Raw genomic sequence first — 21,469 nt, 5'->3', positions numbered from 1 at the left:
ACCCACGGACGTTTTGTAGCTTTGGGTAGTTTTACTTCATGATCTTGATATTAAAATAATGTTGCAATATCTAACCAGCTGTTGAATACTGTCTCATCATGATCTGTCTTTTAACACCACATTCAATTTACAAATTTCTAAGGTATTCATTTTTCTGTCATTGTGAGATATTCAACTCTACATTTTATTTATCTATCTTCCATTTAATGGTATGTATCACATGTAGACTTTTATTTATTTGTTCATGAAGATTCCTGCATTGATTTCCTGACAATTATAATTTACTTCGGTGATTTCGTATACCATTATATTTCCTGAAAACCCGGTACATGATGCTGCTATGTGTTAAATATATGGACAGATTATTAATATCATCATCAATTATTTCTCATTAAAGCTGAAGTTAGTTTTACATTGATAGAAAGAAGGTGAAAATTAAAGGTAACAAACTTTGAAGTGTTTTTTCTTTGTTTTTATTTTTTCATTCATAATCTGATATTGCTTTGCTGATGAACTGGTACTATCGACCGTGCACATGGTATAATAGATATACTCAAAAGAACTACAACAAAGACTTGCACATATACTTCTGTTCATTTGGAGGGGCTGATCCAATGTAATATCTACCCAACAAGACAGTTTCTTCAACACTTTCCACACAACAAATTGTTTTATTCTTGGAGCCCCATTGGAGAAAAATATCTGACTTGAATAGCTCCAAGAGAGAAACCACTCATTTTTTTTTCTATGTCTGTCTTAAAAAATCTCTTATCGCTGTATTTTTTTTTAATACAGCCGTATTTCAGAGATTCTCTTGTTGGATATGAAGTAATTATTTCTTTGTCATTTCTTCTTCTCCAGAGACAATTCCTATTAAACTAGAGAATATTGTCAGCATACACTTGTTTCTACAACAGCACAAGCAATCATTTCATTTCAGCATAATTTTTCATGATTATGATCACACATACCAAGTATCATAAAACACATTTAAACAAGTCTCGTGTCAGATCCATTTATACTTCGTAACATTCATCTTTAACAAATACATGCATCTAACATCAAATGGTTAGGACCACAGATCCTAATCTAACCTCTCACTGCATAATGGCTGTCTCATGGTTACAGGACAGCAATTTAACAGTTTGTTTTTCAAAATACCAGACGAAAAAATCTCTAATTCAAAATGGTATGAAAATGAATTCCAGGATGATTTTACATTCTGAATGAAAATCCAGCTGAATCAGTGGTAAGAATTGGTGATCTATAGACTGTAACAGGTTGTATTTCTTGTCCTATGAAGAAGTTCACATACAACATTGGAGAATGACAAAAATTTTCCTTAGTTTCAAGAAGTCTTCCATCAAAGTTTACCTACAATGAGCACTACATCTGTGTGTGTTCAGCTGGAAAAGGAGTTCACTTCAGAACAATACGCACTCTTATTTTTGCTTGACAGCTTTAGCATCGGAGATTCTTCTGTATGTCCTGATGACCGACTACCACAGGAAACAACTCCCATGTGACTACACACACCACTGAGATCCTCAGTAGAGGATGTGGTACCTGTAGTAAACCCCTTCCTCATTCTTACTTGTGTTTACTTCTAGTAAACCACTCTCTCATTCATACTTAGTGTTTAATCTTCTTCAAGATGTTGCTTTGCTCTAGTGCAGCCTTTCTTTTCCTCTGTGAAAACAAAACAGATATATGTATTCTAAGTAAAAAATTATCAGCAGTTAACGATAATATACATCTGTAACATTCTTATCAGTGTTGTGTAACATTGAGGTCGGGGGTGGGAGTGGGGGAGGGGGCAGGTCCTTACTGAAATACATAAAGAATAAATGGGATCATACTTAAAAAATGTAACAAAATATTTTATCATGACTATTTTAATATAAGTTTACACATAATGAGTGACTCATTGGTTGAGGAAATGAAATCTTTCACAACTAAAGGAGGTAAATTAGTCAGTAAAACCTATACATGTGATTAAGTCCGTAAAACCTATACATGTGATTAAGTCAGTAAAACCTATAAATATGATTTAGTCAGTAAAACATATAAATATGATTTAGTCAGTAAAACCTATACATGTGATTAAGTCAGTAAAACCTATACATGTGATTAAGTCAGTAAAATCTATTAATATGATTTAGTCAGTAAAACATAAATATGATTTAGTCAGTAAAACCTATTTATATGATTTAGTCAGTAAAACCTATATAAATATGATTTAGTCAGTAAAACCTATTAATATGATTTAGTCAGTAAAACCTATATAAATATGATTTAGTCAGTAAAACCTATATGATTTAGTCAGTAAAACCTATAAATATGATTTAGTCAGTAAAACCTATAAATATGATTTAGTCAGTAAAACCTATAAATATGATTTAGTCAGTAAAACCTATACATGTGATTAAGTCCGTAAAACCTATACATGTGATTTAGTCAGTAAAACCTATAAATATGATTTAGTCAGTAAAACATATAAATATGATTTAGTCAGTAAAACCTATAAATATGATTTAGTCAGTAAAACATATAAATATGATTTAGTCAGTAAAACCTATACATGTGATTAAGTCAGTAAAACCTATACATGTGATTAAGTCAGTAAAATCTATTAATATGATTTAGTCAGTAAAACATATAAATATGATTTAGTCAGTAAAACATATAAATATGATTTAAAAAACCTATTAATATGATTTAGTCAGTAAAACCTATATAAATATGATTTAGTCAGTAAAACCTATATGATTTAGTCAGTAAAACCTATAAATATGATTTAGTCAGTAAAACATATAAAGTCAGTAAAATCTATTAATATGATTTAGTCAGTAAAACATATAAATATGATTTAGTCAGTAAAACATATAAATATGATTTAGTCAGTAAAACCTATAAATATGATTTAGTCAGTAAAACCTATATAAATATGATTTAGTCAGTAAAACCTACAAATATGATTTAGTCAGTAAAACCTATATAAATATGATTTAGTCAGTAAAACCTATATGATTTAGTCAGTAAAACCTATAAATATGATTTAGTCAGTAAAACATATAAGTATGATTTAGTCAGTAAAACCTATAAATATGATTTAGTCAGTAAAATATAAACATGTGGTTGAGTGAATAAAACCAATGCATGTGTTTGAACATAACCTACGTTTGGTGTTCCTGGTGTCCCAACAACATCAATAGCCTCTGCCAACTTCTTCTGTCTGGAGGGAGAGTCTGGTGTGAGGAGGACAGGGTTGAAAAGGTTGGAAGATATTTCCAGATTGGCTGTACTTGTGTCTGGCTTAATCAGGTCTGGTTCTACAGCCTGCAAATCAACAGAATACACACCACATCAATATTAAATGCACAACAAAGAGTGGTTTTAAAGTAAGATATGGAAATGGTCATAATTCATTATTGTGCTACAAACCCAGAAAGATAAAGTGTAGAGTAAAATCTCAATTTTGTCTTCATAATGAAAAAACAAAAATGAAAGTTTTTCCATCTTGTTTGCCCCAGGAGATAAAATCTTAATTTGTTACGTTTATGCAAGTTGTTTTACCTTTCCTGGTGCCAGAGTTTCAAATCTGTGCCTCAAAGATTCCACTTCATAATCACATGTTGCTAATGCCAACTTTAGTTCATACAATAAGACAATGTCCTGTCGTAGTTCATTGAATTGTGTTACAATTTCCTCCGTTGGCATGGGGTTATACTCTGAATGGAAGTCAAAATAATGGATAATCAATGTTAGGTGTTAAGTGTCTGAGGACAGGTCATGAACCAATGAATTGCATTGTTTAACAAACAGACAGGTGATATATATATTAATATAGATTCAATATTAACTCCTCTGTCTAATTATAGTATGCTATGTACTACTGCTTACCTACCTGTATTTATCATAATAAATTCAACTTTGTCATGAGCCCATAAAAAATTGTGAGTTAAACTGTAGTGAAAATTTCCCCATTATACTACATATTCTCGAGGCAGCTCAGCAAACCAGTCATAGTGATACCCACCTATTCCTAGCTCTTCTAAAACTTGTTCAATAGCTTTTGTCTTCTTCTGTCCTATGGATGCTGGCAACTTCATCTGAAACCACCGAGCAAAACTTCTGCACTATTTCCAATGATTAATCTGACTAATTAAACATAATCTAAAATACAATGTGTAATTAACATGCATCAGGTGATAATTACAATATCAAGACAGTTTATCTCAGTACTGAAACTTATTATCAAACAATTTATTTCTCGAGTGTATAAGTTTGAAAGGTTTTAACAAAAGCTTTGTCATTATAATACTTACTCTCTGACTTCTAAGTGATACACCAGATGCTTTGAAATCAGCAAACTTGATGCCTGATGGTTCCACAGTTGGCTTAAAATAGAAGATGAAAATGTAATTTCCTTGTTGATGACTTGTCATTTTATACCATAGAGTGTAAATAATTCATATATATGGTAATCTTGTTGGAAGAAAAACAGAAAAAAAAACAAGACAAAAACCAAACCAAGAACAAACAAAAAAATTGTAAAAAAACAAAAAAAATTGTAAAAAGACAAAAAAATTGTAAAAAACAAAAAAATTGAATATTTTCAATATTTTTTGACATATCCATAAAGATTATTTATCTCATCAACTAAAACAAAAATGAAACATTTGCTACTGACAAGAAGTCAGTACAAAGTACATATTAATAATAATCAACTTAAAATTGTCCAGGCCAACAATGTGACAGGCTTTTCATTCACTTTCCATTTAACCCATGACTCAAAGACTTTGTATTTCACAATAAGAAAAAGGTTAAAATTGTAAAAAAGACACACAAAAAATAAGGGTTAGGGTTTTTGGTTAATATAGATCTAAGTACTGTATGCACTAAAAAAAAAACAGTTACAAAAATTCTAACATTTCACACATTTGTACTTTGTTAGATTGAAAAGAGTCAATGTCATTCCTTTGAAGGGTACTTCATTAACCTTCATCCAAATATCCTACAAACCCAATTTCATTACCCTGTATATGTATCACTTGGTGATTAATACAAATCCATTTAAAGATTTTAACATGTTTGACCCATGTGACCTTGAAAGTGGGTCAAGGTCATTCATATGATTTAACTTGATAGCGAATGACCTGTACATTTCATATGTGAAATATCAAATCTCTAGGCCTTATAGAACTTCAGAACATTCTCAAAGATGAGAAGTTGTTTAAAATATCTTAACATATTTGACCTCCATGACAATGAGAAAAAAACACCAATGCCATTCTTTTAAATAGACGTGACAACAAAATATTGCTACCTTGTGCTTCTTGGTTGTTGATTAGAAGCCTTTTCAAGATATTATCAAAACTGACCCCTGTGACCTTCTTGAAAATGGCTCAATGTCATTCATACTATTAAAATTGATAGCCAAAGTCCTGAGCATCTGCCATATCAAATATCAAGATTTTTAGACCACGCAGAACTAGAGAAAAACAGCTTGTGACCCAAAATTATTCTATTGAAATTTAACCCCTACTAAAAACTGAATGTTAGTTTTACACAAATATTTCTTTTTACTATCAATAACAACTGATCATAGCATGCAACTAACTAGATAGCATCACCCTGTGCCTTTTGTTGACTGAAAGGAAGGCATTTTAAAGATTTCGACAGAATTACCCCTGTGATCTTGGAATTGGGTCAAGGTCATTCATTTTAACAAACTTGATAGCTAATGACAATGGAATTTCCCATTTGAAATATCAAGACTCAGGGCCTTGTAGAACTTTTAAAAGTTTTTTAAAGTTTGCTACCAAAAAAAGCAATTCTATGTTGTCACCTTGACTAGAAATAGAAGTTGATTTTTGAAAAAAAAAAATAACAAAAAACAAACAAAAAATTCTGTAAAAGTTGTGATTTTGGTAATTTACAAAACCAAATCTGAATGCAACTGTTTATGCTGTTATTAAGTTACAGTAATTTAGGTAAAAATCCATAAGATGTCTTGGTGGCCACATTTCGATTTTTTAGTCTAGTTTAATTGTCTACCACAAAACTTTACATTACAAGGATACCTTCCTTATAGGCATAGGAGAAAACCAGTTTTTGTCGTACTGTTCACATTTCACAAAGATAAAGGAATAATTCAAAATGGCATATACCCTTAATATGTACTGTACAGAAATCATGAAGACATCAAAATTCATCAGTTCTCTATCGATTAGTGCAAGATTTTTTTCTAACAAAAAAAATGAAACTGTTGTAAAATTTGTAATATTTGACCAAAACAAATTTTTACTTGATCTCTTTTTTAAATATAGAGAAAAAAAATAGCCCTGAAGATTACCTACAAATAATATTATTGCTTGAATGCTGTATAATCAACAGCTTTCAATCCTGATCTTCTTATGATTTTCACCTAGGCCATCATGGCATCCATATTGGATTTTTGACCACCTTGGTTTAATGACATTTCAATTCATTCCCTATCTGATGCTTCCAGACTGTGATCATTTCTTTTTCCAGTCAAAACATGAAGAAGACACAAAAAACAAGCAGAGGAACAGGAATAAAATAACATAAAAATACCAATAGGTCTTTTCACAAGATGGTGAGAAACCCCAGTAATTAATGGAAATCAAATGTTACAAAAGGTCTCCACAGAATCACATATCTAGGTAATAGTGTACATTGTCAAGCTTACCTGATTCTTCATTAACTGTAAAAAAATGTTGTTGTCTATGAAATGACATTGGTACATTGGTACAAGATAATGCATCCTCGAAACTCCAGGGGTTACAAACAATTTCACTGTCTGTAACATTGGAACATGTTATGGTAAAATCAAAGGTTCCTTGTGCAACACCTTGCGACAAGATGAAAAGACTAGCTTGATCCTTTGATATTAATCAAAAGAATCTCGGACCGAGAAACGATATATTGCAATGGCTTTTAAATTGGGTGTCGCTCTTTTGTAATCTTCAAAAGGAGCATATCGACCTGTCAGTTTTTTCTGCTGGAACCAATCGAATAGCTTTGCTTGTGCCTTCAACTTTGCCAAGACATGTTCTAGGTGCACGGAGAAAGCAGAAGTGATTGTAACCCCTGGAGTATCAAGGATGAAGATAATGCTGGTAGTCTATAAAATTATGTTGATGTCAGATAATGTTTGTAATACACAAGATAATAATGGTAGTCAATAAGATAATGTTGGTAACCTGTAAGATAATGTTGGTAGCCTGTAAGATAATGTTGGTAGCCTGTAAGATAACATTGTTTGTCTATAAGATAATGTAATCTATAAATATAATGTTGAAAATCTTTAAAATATCGATGGAATCTCACCAGGCCTTCTTTAAGTTTCTGTTGTTGGTGTACTTTTTTCTTATTGTGTTTTTTCTCTGCCCTCCGACTGTCAATATTACTGTCCGCGGCTGTAATCAACTTCTGTAGGTCTTGTGTCTTCTTTTCCCTCTCTTTCTTTCTCAATTCTATTTTTTTAAGCTCTGCAATAAGGTGTTCCTCTTCTTCCACCTGTCATTGATTATAAAACATTATCCCTTTTCAACAGAATTCATAGCATAAACACGAGTTGAACCACACTAGCAGTATACAACTAATGAAACACATACATTTAACTTGTAGTGAGGACCAGACAAAGATTTCTAATAAACTGCACACATATCTATGTAGACATTAAAATGACTTTCAATGTCTGACAAAATCCCTCTGCTAAATCATACTTTTATCATTAATCAATGGCTTTTTCTTAGATGTATGTTATTTTATACTTAAATGTAATATTAAACATACCTGTTCTGGTGTTCTTTCAAATAATTTTGTAAGCTGAAGTTTCCTCTTTCTTTCATGTTCGGCATCAAAAACCCGTATTTTTGGTTCAGTACCTTGTGGAGCTCTCACCTGTAATAAACAATACTCGAGTTACAGGCAATTTTCTCATCTTTAACTTCTGTATTGCGTAACAGTACCTTCATCTATACAAACTTTCTATCCTGAAGATCTACAAATTTTATTTTCATGACAATAAAAATGATGACATCACTACAAACCTATAAAATATCACCTAATCTAGATATTTTTATAAAGTGTAGTTACAAGCATAATACACACTACCTCTGTGAATTGGTTAGGAACATTACCTTTGTGAGATTGTTACAAATGCCATAGTATCTTTCCTTTAGGTCCTCTACACTTCTATTATGAAACTTCTCTCTGTCCCAGCGATCATGTATGATTAAAAATCGAAGATCAAATCTTTTACAAAGGTCAAACAAATGGTCAGTTTCCTGGCGTGTCCAATTGTCGTCATGCAGATGCTGTTGGTACTCCAGATCTGAGTAAACGGGAACATCCACTGCCTGCAAAATAAGAATCTACTTCATACAGAGACCTCATAGGAAACATTTTTTTACAATTCAGTCCTTCATCGAGAATACATTTATATGCTATGTTGTTATTCAGTTTTTTAGTATCATCTAGTTTGCTTAAAATCAAATGAGATTTACCTTATTAAACCTGGCGAATGGATAATCCTTGCCTTCATCTGCTTCTCGTCTCCAGTGATAAAATATAGCACCATCCTGGGGATACAAAACAAAAAACTAATTAATCATGTCAGATTATTATGTTCCATTTGTGTAATATTTCAAAATTGATAGAAAATTATATCATGCAACAAGTGAGACGACAGATTTACCTTCCTGGCTGGGTTTGAGAATGGCATCCACTTCCAGGGGCGCACCTTACTGCTACCAATTTTTGCCTTCATTTGTTTGTAGCCTTGATTGGTGTCCGTGGGAATAATTGGTGGGGAATCTCTGACAACATAATTTGAAATATTTACATACAATCTTATCTCTAACATTACAATATGGGACATTGACAAATATCTTATCTCTGACAATACAATATGGGACATTGTCACATTATCTTATCTCTAACAACACAATATGGGACATTGACACATATTTCATCTCTGAAAATACAACATGGGACATAGACATATCTTATATATGACAATAAAATGCAGAACAATGACACATATTTTATCTCTGATAACATGTACCAGTTATAATGGTATCATGTTCAGAATTTTCTTTTTTAAAATCTTACATAACATCATATAATCCTGAGTCCATTCCCTGAACCTACCGGACAACCCGCTGGTACCAACTACAAGACAGAATACTGGTACCACTTACAGGACAGAATACTGGAACCATCTACAGGAGAGTTCACTTGGTACCTACTACTAGACTGGTCATCTACTGGAGAGTTCACTTGGTACCTACTACTAGACTGGTCATCTACAGGAGAGTTCACTTGGTACCTACTACTAGACTGGTCATCTACAGGAGAGTTCACTTGGTACCTACTACTAGACTGGTCATCTACAGGAGAGTTCACTTGGTACCTACTACTAGACTGGTCATCTACAGGAGAGTTCACTTGGTACCTACTACTAGACTGGTCATCTACAGGAGAGAATACTGGAATCATCTACTGGAGAGTTCACTTGGTACCTACTACTAGACTGGTCATCTACAGGAGAGTTCACTTGGTACCTACTACTAGACTGGTCACCTACAGGAGAGTTCACTTGGTACTACTACTAGACATCTACTACTAGACTGGTCACCTACAGGAGAGTTCACTTGGTACCTACTACTAGACTGGTCATCTACAGGAGAGGAGAGTTCACTTGGTACCTACTACTAGACTGGTCACCTACAGGAGAGTTCACTTGGTACCTACTACTAGACTGGTCACCTACAGGAGAGTTCACTTGGTACCTACTACTAGACTGGTCATCTACAGGAGAGTTCACTTGGTACCTACTACTAGACTGGTCACCTACAGGAGAGTTCACTTGGTACCTACTACTAGACTGGTCACCTACAGGAGAGTTCACTTGGTACCTACTACTAGACTGGTCACCTACAGGAGAGTTCACTTGGTACCTACTTGGTACTAGACTGGTCACCTACAGGAGAGTTCACTTGGTACCTACTACTAGACTGGTCACCTACAGGAGAGTTCACTTGGTACCTACTACTAGACTGGTCACCTACAGGAGAGTTCACTTGGTACCTACTACTAGACTGGTCACCTACAGGAGAGTTCACTTGGTACCTACTACTAGACTGGTCACCTACAGGAGAGTTCACTTGGTACCTACTACTAGACTGGTCACCTACAGGAGAGTTCACTTGGTACCTACTACTAGACTGGTCACCTACAGGAGAGTTCACTTGGTACCTACTACTAGACTGGTCACCTACAGGAGAGTTCACTTGGTACCTACTACTAGACTGGTCACCTACAGGAGAGTTCACTTGGTACCTACTACTAGACTGGTCACCTACAGGAGAGTTCACTTGGTACCTACTACTAGACTGGTCACCTACAGGAGAGTTCACTTGGTACCTACTACTAGACTGGTCATCTACAGGAGAGTTCACTTGGTACCTACTACTAGACTGGTCACCTACAGGAGAGTTCACTTGGTACCTACTACTAGACTGGTCATCTACAGGAGAGTTCACTTGGTACCTACTACTAGACTGGTCACCTACAGGAGAGTTCACTTGGTACCTACTACTAGACTGGTCACCTACAGGAGAGTTCACTTGGTACCTACTACTAGACTGGTCACCTACAGGAGAGAATACTGGAATCATCTACTGGAGAGTTCACTTGGTACCTACTACTAGACTGGTCATCTACAGGAGAGAATACTGGAATCATCTACTGGAGAGTTCACTTGGTACCTACTACTAGACTGGTCACCTACAGGAGAGTTCACTTGGTACCTACTACTAGACTGGTCACCTACAGGAGAGTTCACTTGGTACCTACTACTAGACTGGTTATCTACTGGAGAGTTCACTTGGTACCTACTACTAGACTGGTCACCTACAGGAGAGTTCACTTGGTACCTACTACTAGACTGGTCACCTACAGGAGAGTTCACTTGGTACCTACTACTAGACTGGTCACCTACAGGAGAGTTCACTTGGTACCTACTACTAGACTGGTCACCTACAGGAGAGTTCACTTGGTACCTACTACTAGACTGGTCACCTACAGGAGAGTTCACTTTAGAAGACCTACTGACCCCTGACCTTCTTGAAAATGGCTCACATTGGTACCTACTACTAGACTAGTCACCTACTGGAGAGTCACTTGGTACCTACTAATATCAGGAGAGGTTTCTACAGGAGAGTTCACTTGGAACCTAACTAGACTGGTCACCTACAGGAGAGTTCACTTGGTACCTACTACTAGACTGGTGTTATCTACAGGAGAGTTCACTTGGTACCTACTAACAACTGGTCACCTACAGGAGAGTTCACTTGGTACCTACTACTAGACTGGTCACCTACAGGAGAGTTCACTTGGTACCTACTACCTACTAGACTTGGTAATTGGTACATTCATTGGTTATCTAATTTCACTACTAGAGTTCACTTGGTACTTTTACAAGAGTACTACTAGACTGGTCACCTACAGGAGAGTTCACTTGGAAATAACAAAAAACAACAAAAAAGTTCTGTACTAGACTGGTCATTTACAGGAGAGTTCACTTGGTACCTACTAAAAATCCATAAGACTGGTCACATTTACAGGAGAGTTCACTTGGTACCTACTACTAGACTGGTCATTACAAGAGTTCAAAAGGATACCACCTACAGGAGAGTTCACTTTTTGTACCTACTACTAGACTTTCACAAAGATAAAGGAGAGTTCACTTGGTACCTACTACTAGACTGGTCACCTACAGGAGAGTTCACTTGGTACCTACTACTAGACTGGTTTCTAACAAAAAAAATGAAACTGGAGAGTAATATTTGTACCAAAACAAATTTTTACTTGATCTGGTTTTTAAATACAGGAGAAAAAATCCCTGGATTACCTACAAATACTATTACTGGTTGAATGCTGTATAATCAACAGCTTTCAATCCTGGATCTTCATGATTTTCACCTAGGCCATTGGCATCCTACTACTAGACTTTTGTTGGTTTAATGACATTTCAATTACATTTCTTTTTCCAGTCAAAACATGGAGAGACACAAAAAACAAGCAGAGGAACAGGAATAACTTGGTACTTACACAAGACTGGTGAGAAACCCCAGTCTACAAATGTTACAAAAGGTCTCCACAGAATCACCTACTAGGAGAGTGTACATTGTACCTAGCTTACCTGATTCTTCATTAACTGTAAAAAAATGTTTGTTGTCTACAAGAGTGACACTTGGTACCTATTGGTACACAGATAATGAGTCCTCGAAACTCTAGAGGGGTTACAAACAATTTCACTGTCTGTAACATTGGAACTAGATGGTAAAATCAAAGGTTCCTTGTGCAACACCTTGCGACAAGGAGAGTACTTGATCCTTTGATATAAATCAAAAGAATCTGGTCACCTATATTGCAATGGCTTTTAAATTGGGTGTCGCTCTTTTGTAATCTTCAAAAGGAGTATATCGACCTGTCAGTTTTTTCTGCTGGAACCAATCGAATAGCTTTGCTTGTGCCTTCAACTTTGCCAAGACATGTTCTAGGTGCACAGAGAAAGCAAAAGTGATTGTAACCTCTGGAGTATCAAGGATGAAGATAAGGCTGGTAGTCTATAAAATTATGTTGATGTCAGATAATGTTTGTCGTACACAAGATAATAATGGTAGTCAATAAGATAATGTTGGTAACCTGTCAGATAATGTTGGTAGCCAGGAGAGTTCACATTGTCTGTCTACTAGATAATGTAATCTATAAATATAATGTTGAAAATCTTTAAAATATTGAGGAGTTCACTTGGCCTTCTTTAAGTTTCTGTTGTTGGAGAGTTCATTGTGTTTTTCTCTGCCCTCCGACTGTCAATATTACTGGAGGCTGTAATCAACTTCTGTAGGTCTTGTGTCTTCTTTTCCCTCTCTTTCTTTCTCTACAGGAGAGTTCACTAAGGTGTTCCTACTTCTTCCACCTGTCATTGATTATAAAACATTCTTCTTTTTCAACAGAATTCATAGCATAAACACGAGTTGAACCACACTAGCAGTATACAACTAATGAAACACATACATTTAACTTTTAGTGAGGAACAGACAAAGATTTCTAATAAACTGCACACATATCTATGTAGACATTAAAATGACTTTCAATGTCTGACAAAATCCTTCTGCTAGATCATACTTTTATCATTACTCAATGGCTTTTTCTTAGATGTGAGTTATTTTTTACATAAATGTAATATTAAACATACCTGTTCTGGTGTTCTTTCAAATAATTTTGTAAGCTGAAGTTTCCTCTTTCTTTCATGTTCGGCATCAAAAACCCGTATTTTTGGTTCAGTACCTTGTGGAGCTCTCACCTGTAATAAACAATACTCGAGTTACAGGCAATTTTCTCATCTTTAACTTCTGTATTGTGTATTTTCATGACAATAAAAATGATGATGACATCACTACAAACCTATAAAATATCACCTAATCTAGATATTTTTATAAAGTGTAGTTACAAGCATAATACACACTACCTCTGTGAATTGGTTAGGAACAATACCTTTGTGAGATTGTTTGATATATACTACCTCTGTGAAATGGTTAGGAACATTACCTTTGTGAGATTGTTACAAATGCCATAGTATCTTTCCTTTAGGTCCTCTACACTTCTATTATGAAACTTCTCTCTGTCCCAGCGATCATGTATGATTAAAAATCGAAGATCAAATCTTTTACAAAGGTCAAACAGGTGGTCAGTTTCCTGGCGTGTCCAATTGTCGTCATGCAGATGCTGTTGGTACTCCAGATCTGAGTAAACGGGAACATCCACTGCCTGCAAAATAAGAATCTACTTCATACAGAGACCTCATAGGAAACATTTTTTTACAATTCAGTCCTTCATCGAGAATACATTTATATGCTATGTTGTTATTCAGTTTTTTAGTATCATCTAGTTTGCTTAAAATCAAATGAGATTTACCTTATTAAACCTGGCGAATGGATAATCCTTGCCTTCATCTGCTTCTCGTCTCCAGTGATAAAATATAGCACCATCCTAGGGATACAAAACAAAAAACTAATTAATCATGTCAGATTATTATGTTCCATTTGTGTAATATTTCAAAATTGATAGAAAATTCTATCATGCAACAAGTGAGACGACAGATTTACCTTCCTGGCTGGGTTTGAGAATGGCATCCACTTCCAGGGGCGCACCTTACTGCTACCAATTTTTGCCTTCATTTGTTTGTAGCCTTGATTGGTGTCCGTGGGAATAATTGGTGGGGAATCTCTGACAACATAATATGGAATATTTACGTACAATCTTATCTCTAATGATACAATATGGGACATTGACACATATCTTATCTCTGACAATACAATATGGGACATTGTCACATTATCTTATCTCTAACAACACAATATGGAGAGTTTTCATCTTGAAAATACAATATGGGACATAGACACATATCTTATATATGACAATAAAATGCAGAACAATCACATATTTTATCTATAACATGTACCAGATAATGGTATCATGTTCACTTTTAAAATCTTACATAACATCATATAATCTGGTCATTCCTACCTACCGGAGAGTTCACTTGGTACCTACTACAAGACAGAAGTTCACTGGTACCACTTACAGGACACAGAGAGAATACTGGTACCTACTTACTAGGACTACTGGTACCTACAGGAGAGAATACTGGAACCAACTACAGGAGAGTTCACTTGGTACCTACTACTAGACTGGTCATCTACAGGAGAGTTCACTTGGTACCTACTACTAGACTGGTCATACTACAGGAGAGAGTTCACTTGGTACCTACTACTAGACTGGTAAACTACAGGAGAGTTCACTTGGTACCTACTACTAGACTGGTCATCTACAGGAGAGTTCACTTGGTACCTACTACTAGACTGGTCATCTACAGGAGAGTTCACTTGGTACCTACTACTAGACTGGTCATCTACAGGAGAGTTCACTTGGTACCTACTACTAGACTGGTCATCTACAGGAGAGTTCACTTGGTACCTACTACTAGACTGGTCATCTACAGGAGAGTTCACTTGGTACCTACTACTAGACTGGTCATCTACAGGAGAGTTCACTTGGTACCTACTACTAGACTGGTCATCTACAGGAGAGTTCACTTGGTACCTACTACTAGACTGGTCACCTACAGGAGAGTTCACTTGGTACCTACTACTAGACTGGTTATCTACAGGAGAGTTCACTTGGTACCTACTACTAGACTGGTCACCTACAGGAGAGTTCACTTGGTACCTACTACTAGACTGGTTATCTACAGGAGAGTTCACTTGGTACCTACTACTAGACTGGTTATCTACAGGAGAGTTCACTTGGTACCTACTACTAGACTGGTCATCTACAGGAGAGTTCACTTGGTACCTACTACTAGACTGGTTATCTACTGGAGAGTTCACTTGGTACCTACTACTAGACTGGTTATCTACAGGAGAGTTCACTTGGTACCTACTACTAGACTGGTTATCTACAGGAGAGAATATTGGAATCATCTACAGGACAGAAAACTGGAACCAAGTATTTGAGAGAACACTGGTGCAACCAATGGAGAGACTGTTTGTGTCATCTACTGGAGAAAACACTATTACACACTACTGAAGAGAACACTGATACCAACTGTTTGAGAGAACACTGGTTCTACTTACTGCAGAGAACACTGGTCCCATTTACTGTTTAGATCACTGGTTACATCATCTCCAGAGAACACTTTTGCCACATAATGGAGAGAATACCTGTTCCATTTACTGGTGAGGGCACTTGCATAACGTACTTGAGAAAACAGTGGTGTCATTTACCGGAGAGAGCACTTAAGCTCTACTTACTTATTATCTGTCCACAGAAGGCCCCACACTTCCCGGTGCATTCCTTCAGGACGCTTGAAGGAGACATCCATCGACTTCCTTGTCACCTTTTTCTACAAAAGAAAACAAAACTTTTAGTGTGAATATGAATTTTTCCAGTCTCACTGAACTTGATCTAGACTCACTGACCTTGACCTTTGATATGGTGACTTCTTTCTTTAATTTCTCTACTTTATACTGCCCTAACAAAATAACTACCACTTACAAAACAAAACTTGACCTTGACCTTGACCTTTGATCCATTGACCTTGACACTAATAATGCTGGATAGCGTTTCACCATTTAAGAAAGACTTCTGAATCTTAAACATAGTATTGACAGAAGGACACAAGGCACTCTGATTACTTAACTCGGACAAGTACTGTAAATCAATAGGGCATTAAAAAGGGGATGTCTTCTCTTCAGTTACAGTAGTGTGATTGCACAGCACAACTCAATGTGTGAGGTGTGCATTATGTCTGCAGATGTGCTCTCGTTGTATGCACTATATATGCACAATAGGGAAACTAGACAGAATATCACACATCTGTGCACACATTATGCAGTTCTAATGCACAGCTGTTTGATTCTACTGTGGTTGATAAAAATTTAGAAATGACTTTTAGATAAATGTGGGATAAGGTTTATTTACTTTCAAAGTATGTATGAGTACAATTAAGTATATTTCCTAATTAAGAAAAAAAACTATAGGTTGGACTCAAGTAGATTCATCAGATACAGACTGAATAGTTAGATACGTAATTTAAAGTGTTTTATTTACATTTTGTCACATGTGACCAGCCTTAGCATACAGACACTCTTGGCGATGAATCACCTTAAATCTCATACCGTCAGAAAGGAAATTTAATTTTCATTACTTCCATATTACTCTCATTATTTTATCATTTTGTAAACAAAAGTGTTGTGTTATCTACATGGAAGACCTAGCTGGTACAGATCCTGACCTGTCACATATACAAATGTACCTGTGTACAGGTATTTTTTGTAACCACTTGCTACTCTCTGCGGTGTGAAACTATAATCAGGCTAATTAATGCAGGGTGCAGTGTTATTTTGAAAACTGTCCAACTAAAAGTAACTTGTATAATCACAGATAAATTTCAATAAGCCTGATATGACTATTTAGTCATAACTATACTAGTTTTCTGTTTAATTTTCAACTTGTAATATTTGCTAACTGTTTTTACCAAACTGCACAAATGTATGCGGATGATGTATGGGCTAATCTAGCATGGCTAATATGTGCTATTAGTTTTTGGTGCAGTATGTGTTACCAAAACTGATGTGTGTAATAAAACATTCCGTTTAAATATCAATGATTTCCCCAATCAAATCAACAATTCTCATTAAATAAATTGATAATTAATGATCCAATTTAAGTAAAATCTAATGCCTCATTTTCAGCAAATTGATTTGAAAGACTAACTGTCGAGAGTTTCTCCCCCTGGTGGTTTCATCCAACATTAAAAATAAAACTGGATTTTATCAGTGGAATTGTAGTAAAAGCTCTACAAAACATTTGTTATTTATAGAACTTGTTTACAACCTTAACTCGTGGTTCATCTTAATTTTTCATTTTCATCTTACATCAAATGCATTTGACATATTTCATGCCTCAACACATATCAATAAGTCCATGTTGTGGGGAAATACTACCACAGAGTTCATTGTGGTGGGCAACAGACTACATATTCAAATCTGATTTTATCAAGAACACTGTTTTCATCTTTAGTAAGCCATGTCAAATCCATTATTATATCGAGTGACAACATGTCTTTACCAATTCTTTTCTATGAAATTCAACCTGGATATCACTTACAAATCAACCTGCTGTCACTACATATACATGTTATTAGCTGACAAACAGCTGAAGGCATCATATTTCACAACATGTTCATGATGGCATCTTTATCTGTACTTTGTTCATGATCATGAGGACACCATGATTTTCAATGAGTTTTTATTCCATAAAGACATCTCAATATTAAGGAAACTTTTTCCCGATATTTAAACATCAGGACATTGATTTTTTTTTTTTTAATTTTTGGTTTACAATTAATCATGAGAAAATATTTAGGATATATCTCACCTGACTCTTGTTCATGAGGGCATCTTTGGTGATAAAGGCCTGCTCTGGAGCAGTGTCAATATCCAGGATGTCACGAACGTCACTCCCCGCCATCTTAGCACTTTGGTCCTGAACCTTACATTGTGAGAAATGAATCACTGTGAAAAACTTCATTTTTTAAATTTTTTTTTTAAACAAGTCATGTTTATACATTTGAAATTATTTATCTTCACAATTAAACTTATGGGAAAAATTCAATATATTCCACACAGCTGATCAGACAAGCATGATCGAATTTATATACAAGTACAAGTTTATATGATACGGTGAAAAGATAACTTAAATAAAACTTCACAATGATTGCTTATAAGTACATGTAGTGAACATCTGTATCATTTAATTCTTACAGACACAAAATAAACAATACCAACAAACTCCACTAAAAACATATAAATAAAAGAGATAGCATGTCAGTAGTATAGTGTAACTTTTTTTTTTTTTTTTTTGTGCATTCAAATTTTTATGAAAGAAATATTAAAAGGAATGAGGATGTAAAACTGGGCCTTAACATGTACCAAATAACAATTTTTATTTATGTAAAAAAAATGTCAAAAAGCATAAAAAAAAAAAATTTACCCCAACTGTATCCAAGTTTTTGAAATTTACTAATTTTGTTTTGTTATTTCTTTTAGGTTTTGTTTTTTGTGGTTTTTTTTATTATTTCTTTTGATTTTTGTGGGGTCAGGGGAGTAGGGGTGGAGGGAAATTCATTTTTCTTGAGTTGACAAAAAACATATTCTTGGACATTTTTTGTGTATTTTGGATAATACAGATCTGTTTCAATTTCTTCATTTTACAGTACTTTATAAGAAAACTATGCGAAAGGTAATTGTGTTCTGCTTATAAGATTTCCCCGGAAATGAATGGTAACCAGCAAATATTTGGTTGGACTATATACCAAAGTTAATCACTTGGCAGTTACAACAATATTCAAAAGGTTGAACACAATGAACCATTGTTTTAACATTAAAGACATGCCACCTTTACATATCATATCAACAATCTAAATGTAAAGGATATTCAACCAATAACAACCTTATTAGTGTACAACAATTAAAATCAGTGAAAAAATTTAAAGTTCAGAAATAAGACTGATCAACTGCTTTTTTAAGTTTACTGTTGAACTGAGGTCCCATGGGTTTATTAAATGTGGAATAAATATGGTACAATGTAAATACAAATTTCAGCAGTAACCTTATTTTAGTGCTGAAAGCCTTGTGTTTAAATATGATTGCACTAATTTTTGCTTCTACATGTAATTATATAGTCATTATCATTGATGTGCAAACATATCATTACAATTATTTGCCATTAAGTGAAACTGCACTAAAATCTTATTGTGCGATTTATATTTAAAGTATATATGATAATAATGTTCCCATTCCCAATATGATTGATAAGGAAATGTATCTTTGTATCCGCTTGCTTACAACTGTATAAGAAAGAATAGAATTAGATGCAAAGTATGCCATATAATCAGATGACTTGATAGAGACGACAAAAATCTAATGATACTGTAACAATATGACGGAGATAATATAAAACCAACAGCAATGAACAACAACAGTTACCTCCCACAACATGATATGTATTGTCCTTATGGTTGCAGATTGCTGGGGAGAAAAACCCAAACACATAACAATTTCAGATTTAAATTGTATATATATAACAAATGTAGTTGGAAGATTTCTCAATCAATGGTAGAAAAATACAACTTTTGGTCAGGAGATCCTCATCATATTCATCAGCATTATGAATTCCAAATAAAAATTTTTCAGCAGTTTATGAGGATGATCAAATTACATGTAATACAATTCATTAATCATTGATGCTTATAATCTGTATATTTTGAATACTTTCAGGACATAAAGGTTTTAACATTCACCATTCAAACCTGGTAGATCATTGGTATTTTGGAGAATTTCTACAACAGAATTTTGGGTTTTTTCATTTTTTTTGTATTTGGGTTTTTTTTAGTCTGGAATTATTTATACCATTACAAATTATGATCGCAAAAATTTAGTTTAAACATTTTTTTCTCTTAACCCTATCTTAAAATTTTTTCTCTTAACCCTATCCTAGAATCAAACATTCAATTCCAGTGATTTTTTTTTTGTACAGTATTATCTTACATAACCTATGAAACAGAATGACTTTATTTAATAAGTTATATGATAGGTGAGTTTGAATCATATTTGTATGTGTTGTCAAGAAATACAATCCAACACCAATCCTTAGTTTTCAACTTCTGCTTTATGCTTCAGAATTGTAGACAAACGTTCATCATAACCCTCCTCAAGGTTAAATCACTTTCTTTACAATCCTGTCAGGCATGTTAACTTAATTGTGAAATGGATATTGAAATATAAGAATTTATATAATCTGAATGGATCCTATCAGTCTGAAAGCAATCCGACAAATTGGCCTAATTATGTTGACATTGATACCTGTTAACATTTAGAAAATGATAACAGAAATATATTATGATAACAATGACAATGCTTGATATAGAGATGTAAATGACTCCAAAAGCTTCAATGGTGTAATATGATGTCATTGATACCTCTTGAACAACAAGGTAATAAACCAAAATAGTGTCACATAGCAGTATATCAAAGTATATGTAGCCATATATCAAGATGGTAATTATATGTGTATCAAAGGATAACGTTCAAAACTGGTACCCTGTATAAATACAAACTGTCAACATGTATGCTATCGTAGAACACAAGTAATTAGGAATAATAATATCAACAAAGACAACAGAGTGAGCGTGTACATTACATATTTTAAATTGTTTCACATTATATTTTTATCATGAACTGAAGAAGACTACCAGCCATATACCTTATAATCTTGTGGCCATTGTCGTACCTGTGATATCCCTAAAATTAAACTATAAATGTTAAGCCACTTAAACATTTAAGAAACAGAAAACTTAGTACACCAGTTGTGTAGACACAAATATAAAATATAAATCAAGCAATCGTTATTTGATAGAACCTTTATATCTATAACGTAAAATTCGCTCATCAGTATTTTGACTTTAACTGTTGCACTAACCTGTCTCAAATGAAGGATACTAAATAGAAAATTCTTCACATGTTCTTTGATAAATAAAACATCTCTTCCCTCCTCATTTTGGCTGGTTTGGTTAATATTTTTCTTATTCTTATGCTTTATAAATTAGTTCAATGCAAACGTTCATTTGATTCAAGCTGTGTCAAACGCCGGCACGAAACCCGAGTCATAAACATGTTTGTTGAGCGCGGAGAAGATGTCCAAAGCGTCTGTTTCACATCGAAGAGAGCGAAGTTCAAGAAAGAGTTGCTAAGTATTCCGCTAATGATTTTTTGCAACACACTCACAAGACAACTTCTTTATTCAT

The 21,469-nt window shown here is 34.4% G+C and overlaps 1 protein-coding gene across 1 annotated transcript; it reads right to left on the bottom strand.

The window, feature by feature from the left end:
* Positions 1–471: 471 nt before the first annotated feature.
* LOC132545542 (DNA methyltransferase 1-associated protein 1-like) lies at positions 472–21,469 on the bottom strand. Its single transcript, XM_060209226.1, has 14 exons — positions 21,450–21,469; positions 21,145–21,226; positions 18,043–18,156; positions 15,915–16,006; positions 14,208–14,328; positions 14,017–14,091; positions 13,651–13,869; positions 13,298–13,405; positions 7,357–7,545; positions 4,329–4,400; positions 4,040–4,112; positions 3,577–3,731; positions 3,181–3,339; positions 472–1,689 (listed from the first exon to the last, which is right to left on the bottom strand). The coding sequence occupies exons 1-14, from the start codon at positions 21,467–21,469 to the stop codon at positions 1,633–1,635; spliced, it is 1,536 nt and encodes a 511-aa protein (XP_060065209.1). The 3' UTR covers positions 472–1,632.

This window comes from Ylistrum balloti, unplaced genomic scaffold (genome assembly GCF_031769215.1).
Source record: "Ylistrum balloti isolate Yb309-2 unplaced genomic scaffold, AGI_CSIRO_Ybal_v1 Utg369850, whole genome shotgun sequence".
Lineage (NCBI taxonomy): Eukaryota > Metazoa > Mollusca > Bivalvia > Pectinida > Pectinidae > Ylistrum > Ylistrum balloti.
This window is presented reverse-complemented; position numbering and strand designations above follow the sequence as displayed.